This window comes from Pseudophryne corroboree, chromosome 10, assembly GCF_028390025.1.
Source record: "Pseudophryne corroboree isolate aPseCor3 chromosome 10, aPseCor3.hap2, whole genome shotgun sequence".
Taxonomy (NCBI): Eukaryota; Metazoa; Chordata; class Amphibia; order Anura; family Myobatrachidae; genus Pseudophryne; species Pseudophryne corroboree.
The window spans coordinates 77042719-77050775 of NC_086453.1; the positions used below are offsets into that span (position 1 = coordinate 77042719).

Genomic DNA, 8057 nt, shown 5'->3' on the forward strand with positions numbered 1-8057 from the left:
TTTTCTGATCACGTTTCCGGTCTCCTGGATGCTCCTCAGTTATTTCTGCTTTGGCAGCAAGTCCACTTTGTCTTTATACTTGTTTCTGATCACAGATATTTGTTTTACAGGAGCAAAGCTTCCATCTGTAAAATTCAACAAAGAGAATGGAGGTAAGGTTATTGACGATACTTATTCAGTTAGCTAGAGTTATATAAATATAGAAATGTTTCTGCTACAAGGGGAAAGAATGGCAAATGGCATTTACTCCTTCACCATACACATTCCAAGTCATGGGTGTAGCTATAGAGGGTGCCAAGCTATGAGGCCAGAAACTTTAGGGGCCTGGTTCACTTGAACACAGGTCATATAATTGTCCACTAAGTTGTCTAGCAATATGGACTGAGACACTACAGTGTGGCATACTATTTACTGGGGGCACTGTGTGGCATAATGTGAATTACGGCACTACGATGGCGCATAAGATGAATTAGGGCATTACTACCGGGCATAACACTATGGCTCATTAAATGTACAATTCTGCAGAGAGAGGTGGCTCTCGAAAAGCATTGAGGCCAGGGCCCCTTTAAAATATTAAAATTATTAGGTTGTCTTCTGTTTCATGACTTCTAACAGTTGATTTCATAGAAGTAGGAGAGAAAGCAGACCTTAAAAGAGAGTAGTAAGATAAAAAAAAGCAAAGATAAAAAGTACTATGGCTTGAAGTGTTAGGATAAGATAACCTCTTGCCTTTCTCCTTGATTTTATTACTTTCTCCATACAATACACTATACAGATATGGTTGAATGTACTGTTTGTCTCACATTATTAAACCCTTAACATAATAGCCTTCTCTTATAACATTCTCCCCACATGAGGATTTAAAGGTTTGGTTAGAGGGCAAATAGAGACCACAACTCAAGTATACTGTATTAGAGTTCATTTATTCAAGAACACCAGAGCGACATTAAAGAAGACGCTAAAAAAAGTTTTAATTGCAGCAATTGTCTCTAAATCTTTACGCACTACAATTCTTATATATATTTTTGTAAAAACAAGATTCTGCTGCTCAAATATATGCTGTTTGGGATATGTACTACAATTCTTCATAAGTAAATGAATAAGTTACCGTGGGTGTGATATGGCTTACCAGCAGTACGGATGCTTCCCAATGGAGAGAATACTTACAGCCCCCCCCCCCCCCCCCCAACACACACACACACACGTCCCGCGCAGCCTAACCCTAACCCTCCCCGGTGGTGCCCAAACCTAACACATCCCTCCCCACCCTGAAGCCTAACCTAACCACCCCGGGGGTGCCTAAACCTAACCCCACCCCCCCCACCCCGTCTTAACACAAACAGTGGGTGGCTTATGTACGATCATGATTCAGCATTTTGTCCACTGTCGGAATTCCGGTACCGGCATTGTGGCCACGTGTCGCGATTCTGGCACCGGGATTCTGTCTGCCGGCATCCCAACCGCCAGCATCCTGACCACATCCCGTTACGGTACATTTTATTTTTCACACGTTGAAGAGAATGAGACATAATTCATTTATATCCACACTACCAGTGAAATAGGTGCACTATTTTACCCTTATTCCCTTGGATAACTAAACAATTGAAGTTCTCCAGAAACTTATTTCTGTACAGTTGGTATCTTTGTACAGAGTTTAAGATGGTACTATTTTATTATATTCTATTATTTTGCAGATACAGCAGAAGCTTCATTTACAAACAACTTACAAGATGACGTAAGTTTCTTTACATTGCTGTAGACAAATAGTAGTTGTAAATATGTAGCTTCCTTTTAGACACATTGGGGGTCATTCCGAGTTGATCGCTAGCTGCCGTTGTTCGCTGCATAGCGATCAGTGAAAAAAATGGCTAATCTGCGCATGTGTATCCTCCGCAATGCGCACGCGCGTCGTACGGGTACAAAGTCCATTGTAGTTTTGCACTGGTTCTAGTGACGATTTTAATCGCACAGCCGGCCGCAAGGAGATTGACAGAAAGTGGGCGTTTCTGGGTGTCAACTAACCATTTTCAGGGAGTGCTTAGAAAAACGGAGGCGTGGCTGGGCGTTCGCTGGGCGGGTGTGTGACGTCAAAAGCCGTCCCTCCATTGTTAGAATCTATGCACACGAAGATTAACTACAGGGCTACTCTTGTTTTGCACAAAACCATTTTGTAGGCACTTCTGCAAAGCTAAAATACACTCCGCAGTGGGCGGCGACAATGCGTTTGCATGGCTGCTGAAAACTGCTAGTGAGCGATCAACTCAGAATGACCCCCATTATTATATTTCAAAGATTTAAATAAAGTCCATCTGTGGCCACTTTACCAGGCTTCTAAGTCAGTATAGTGCACTTCTCATGCAGGTGGCTTCCTTCATCTAAATTGTGAGGCAGAAAATGTGACATTGTGTGGAAGCTAGTAAGAAAGCAGCATAATGAAGGCTGCAGACAGCGAAGGATAAAGGGGTCTATTTATATTTACTAAGCTTTGGATGGAGGTGAAGTGGACGGAGATAAAGTACCACCAATCAACTCCTAACTGCCATGACAGTTAGGAGCTGGTTGGCTGCTATTTTATCTCTGTCCACTTTATCTCCGTACAAGGCTTAGTAAATAGACACCTAAGAGAAGTGAGAGACACCCCCCACCCCCAAAGTAGATCCCGCCAGTGCACCATGCTTTGAATGTGCAGTTCTCGGAAAATGGCTACCGCCATTTTACCACTGATGTCTCTATTGTGCAGATCTCAGAGAAAATGGTGCTGGTGCCATTTTCTCAGTGATTTCTGCAGAGCCGGCAGAGAGGCAGTGTGGGGCCACTGTACATCTTGCACCCATTATAGGTACGCCCATCAGGGCAGTAGAAATTTTTCCAGGGCCCTGGAAAAACAGGGTGTGTGGCCTAATTCCGGAGGTGTGACTATGCTCCCTTTAAGAAATAACTCCCTGACCTTGGTCAGGGTGATGTCCTGTGCCCTTCAACCAAGGTCAGGTCCAGGGGGAGCGCGATCAGTGTGATTATTCTCCCCCCTGACAGACAGAAGAGACAAGCTGCACTCAGCCGTTGCGTGATGGTGCCATTATCGGCCACTTGGGAATCAGCACCTTCATCGTGTACTAATCCAGAGCTCATAACCCTTGTTTCATGTGTACCAGTAACTTGTGTCTGTCCTTTCCTGACACTTTTTTTTTTTTTTATCTCTTTTCAGGGTGAAATTAAATATGCACGAATTGAGTTTAAAAACACACCCTCTACCAAATTGACAAACGAAGAACCAGAGGAAACACTATACAGTGATGTAAAAAAGTCAAACAAACAATAACTGGTACGTGAGACCAGAGAACTGAAATGACAGCAAACACAAGAGCGCTCATGGACAGTAACCATTGCATTTCAATGACTGGGCATTGAATACTTATAAAATAATCAGATATCTGTGCATAGAAGGAAAGATGCCAAGTGTTCTGTTCAGGGCTCTACCTTAAAGTATGTTTTGTCACAATTTAATATTTAATAACTATGCCTATAGATTTCTGCAGGACAGGAGAGCTGACCAGTCTTAGGGGACCCACACACTTCATTAATAGTTAGTACATACAGTCAGTCGATTTTATTACTAAACCCACCTGCATAGTTTACTTATGCTAGAAAAAAGTTACTGGCAGTGCTTGGTCTAAAGCTGGATACACACAGTTAAAGGGGGGTACTCACGGAGAGATCCATGCTTAAAATCTAAGCAATGTGACTAGATTGCTTAGCTTTTAAGCACAGATTACTCGTGTGCACCCCCTACAGCGATAGCGATGCGCAGCCCCGCGCATCGCTATCGCTGGTGCTAGATTGGCCTAAATGCAGGCCAATCTAGCACGTTGCTCATTTCAAATGAGCGGCCCCCGTCCTCCTCCACATCGCGCTGTGCTGAGCGGCGGGAGAGATGTGTGCTGAGCAGTTCGCTCAGCACACATCTCTCCCGTGTATATTGGCCTTAAGACCTGTCCAATCTTTGAAAATCTGATAATGTATGGGAACAAATAACAATCATCTATTTGCTTACAGAAGATGGAAAATGGGCAAAAATTGTCATTCGGATAAATTGGTTGAATCAAATGGATTTAACCAAGTTGTCTGAACATCCATTTGTGTCTGTTTTCCAGTGTTTGGGAGCAAATGGTCAATTGTCATTTTCCATACAGTATCAGATTTTCATTCCAACCAGAAAGGTTGGACAAATAGGGCCTAATTCAGGTTCAGTTGCAACGGCAAACGCAACTGGTGATGTTTCGCAAACCACGCATGCGTAAACAACATAGGGTGCATGCGGCTGAATACGAACTGCAAAACTTTTGCAGATCTGCATACAAAAAACAATACGCAAACAAACAATGGTTTAAAGGCGCGGTATAGGTGTGTCAGTGGGCCGTTCTTGAAAAAAAACGCAAAACTGGGCGTGTAACAGGGGCGTGTAGTGGGCGTATGGCAAGCGTTGTCAGGGCGAAGCATACGAAATTCTGCACACAGGCAACCTTAAAATACCTACACAGCTTTTGTACTTTCTGAGCAGGTATGAAGCTACGTACACCATGGAAGTCACCTTGACCGGTGCAGTATCATCAATGTTTTTGGTGTTAATTACACAATTAGAGAAGAATCGCACTCAGCTGATGTGTTACTGCCAGAATCACACACAACTTGTGTTAATGGATGGATTTTAGCCTCAAGCTTTTTACCTTTATGCATACCAAATTACAGGTTTTTATTTTATTTTACTATCATTGTTGGTAAATGCATTATTCAAATAAACTGTTCTGTCTAAACAATTATCAATATTAGTAATATATACAAATTACCCCTGTGTTTGTTTTATAATTATACAAAACCTGGTGAAACTTAAAACACAAAGGCAGAGGTTCTCAAACTTTCAAAAGTCAGGGCGTAGATCTTAGATGTAGGGATGTTGGTGGGAAAAAATAGGCCTTGAATGTAATTTGCAAATGTACGCTAATTTGCGACCATACGGTATTTCACAAAGAAATATGCAATGGTTTAGCAAATTTGCTTGGGTCTCCGGGTGCCTTCCCTTTTGCGAATTTGATTTTCCTTTAGTAGTTCTGCGTGGTATGGGTGTTGCTGGTAATTTACGCAGTTTTGCATATCTTTGCAAATAATCGCAAAAACATTTTGTGATCCCGTTATTTAGCATTCGTATCTGAATTAGGCCCGTAATCTTATAGTGTTTATCCAGCTTTAGATCTCTAAAAAATGCAATCAGGCATTATTTAATTACAATTTAATTACAATTTAACTGAAAGAAAAATAAGTGAGTAGTATATTTCAACATTTTAAATAAACTGTAAAAATAATATCTGATTATATCTAATAAATTTGCACTAGTCACATACAGTATAATGCACCTTCTAGCAGTAGTTTTAAATCTTGAGTTGATGTTTACAGATGACACAGTGACTAAACACTGTACGATGTATCAATGGAGTGAGGTTTTTTTATCTAATGCAGATCCAAACTTTGTGCTTTAAGAATTCAAACCCCAAATCAGATATGGGGCTTTTCCTATTTTGGATTTACTATATGTACAGTATTTACACTCTGTGATGAAAAGAGCACAAGATGCGAAGGCTAGGCCAGTCCCTACCACACTGCCCTCTGATTGTACAAAAAGCAATCATAGAAAATGTAAATATAGACACATCTATTTACTAAAGTTTCTTTAGTGCAAATCTGGTGTAACCTTGGATGACATTTCTACAGCGTGTTGACTTATTTAAATGACTATGCAAAATTCTAAATGCCAAGGGATGAAATATCAAATGCAAATTAAAGTGACAAATATGAGAGCTGGAAAAGGACAATGAAAGTGACCTCACGAGACTACGGAAAGTTGGAAAGTCAGTAGAGGTACAAAGTGTCAATAAAAGGATCAATTGCAATATACTGATTATTATCTCTGTTCTATAATGTCCACATAATTCAATTTAGTATAAGAATATTAAATAAATGTATTTATTGTATATTGATATATGATAAAAATTGCAAGCAAACTATGCCCCAGATTTATCAAGCCTTGGAGAGTGATAAATTGCACATGATAAAGTACCAACTAATCAGCTCCTAACTGTCATTTTTCAAACACAGCCTGTAACATGGCAGTTAGGAGCTGGCGGGTTGGTACTTTATGACAGTGAAATGTATCACTCTCCAAGGATTGATAAATCTTGACCTGTATATGTTTTAAATCCAAGACAACAGATTAAACAATAAATAGAAGAGAGATGGGTCGATTTACTAAGCCTTGTGTGGAGATAAAGTACCAGCCAATGAGCTCCTGTCATTTTTCAAACACAACCTGTGTCATGGCAGTTAGGAGCTGTTTGGCTGGTACTTTATCACCGTCCACTTTATTTCCACAAAGGGCTTAGTAAATAGACCCCAGTGTCTTTGATTATTAATCAACCGGAATATAATGGTTTAATAAACTGTATGAAACATGTATTTATATCCAACTATAGCTTGAACATTTCATGGCCCTGCACTAATTAGTATTGAAGCCTGAGTACTTGCCCCTTCTATTGTAATTCACTATGCAAATAAGATGGGAAACTGTGCAAATGACTATATGGCTAATTACATCTTACATTTCACAATATGTTCCTAAAGCCTTACTTTGTAACATGGAACTAAACAAAGAAGAGGTTGTCTTCAGTATGCCGAATGTCGGGATCCCGGCGCACAGTATACCGGCGCCGGAATCCCGACACTCGGCATATCGACAGATATTCTCCCTCGTGGGGGTCCACGACCCCCCTGGAGGGAGAATAAATACCGTGCCCGCAGCGTAGCGAGTGCAGAGAGCCCGCAAGGGGCTCCTTTGCGCTCGCCGCGCTGTCGGTATGCCGGAGGTCGGGCTCCCGTCGCCGGTATGCTGGTCACCGGGAGCCCGGCCACCGGCATACCATATTACAACCCAAAGAAGAGCATTATAAGTCTTCATATTCTATTTCTATGAAGTTAAAGAACAATTACATGATTGATAAAAATTACTCATTTCAAGATACTACATGAGGTTATTTTTTTTATATGACTGCTGTAGACCTTCTATAAAATATCTATACCCAAAAGTGACGTGTAAAATGCATTTGTAGTTGTGGGATAGCTATGGTAAGATAAAATAGCTAGTAGTGTTGGCACAAGTGAAGTCCATCCTGAAATAATTAATAAACAGTTATAGCTTCTGAATGAGTAATTGTGTTACCAACTGTAATGATACTGAAAATACAACATTGGCAAAACAATACAGTTATTGTAAATAGAGCAAAGGATATTCCCGCACCAGCCAAGATTTTGACAGACAGTTACTCTCTTTCCCTTATGACAGTTATTGTAAAGTTTGACTGTAATCTGAGCTCATTAATTATAAGGTTTTTTTTTAATATAGACGTCAGTTCAATCTGTCTTCCGCGCCAGAAACTCCACATTTGTTACTTGAAGAAATTGAGATTACTGTGTTTCAATGCAATTTGTTACTAGAGTTACTTATTACAGACGTAAGGGATTAAAAGTGCCTTAATAAATATATTTTTGGATGTAATTAGTACAATACTGCCTACATTTGTGCTGTAATATACTAATTTTGATGCTATTTAAACAGATGTAAATTATTTCAAGTTGTCAATAAAAAAGATTTTTATCTCATCCCTTAACCATACAGTACGTTGAGTGAGCTTTTTATTGTTCTTGAATAATGTACTGCTGTACATACTGTATATTGTGCAAGATTTGTTTTTATCCTTGCCTCCTTCTCTTTTTCTCCACCTCTCTCCTACTCTCCTACTTACACTCATCCTTCTCACTTCCTCATCCCAATACTTTCTCCCAACCTCTCCCTCCCCTACTGTTTCTCTATCACTACTACTTCACTCTGTTCTGTGCATCTCTGACACTGGTGGGAGGGGACAGAGTTCATACCAACTGTTACTACATGCCAATGTGATTACATCATTTTTATCAACAGACAAGTTTATTACAGATGTATATAGATATACACT

At 40.3% G+C, this 8057-nt stretch overlaps 1 protein-coding gene across 2 annotated transcripts in view; it reads left to right on the plus strand.

The window, feature by feature from the left end:
- The window catches only part of LOC134966062 (carcinoembryonic antigen-related cell adhesion molecule 1-like), a 78865-nt gene extending 71166 nt beyond the window's left edge, over positions 1 to 7699 (plus strand). Inside the window, exons 11-13 of one of the 2 annotated variants that reach the window (XM_063942527.1) lie at positions 111 to 152; positions 1695 to 1735; positions 3206 to 7699. In XM_063942527.1, the coding sequence (XP_063798597.1) occupies positions 111 to 152; positions 1695 to 1735; positions 3206 to 3319 (197 nt within the window). In that variant the 3' untranslated portion in view covers positions 3320 to 7699. Of the gene's footprint in view, positions 1 to 110; positions 153 to 1694; positions 1736 to 3205 lie in introns of those variants that run through there. The other variant, XR_010188578.1, reaches the window with a different exon arrangement.
- Positions 7700 to 8057: the final 358 nt, after the last annotated feature.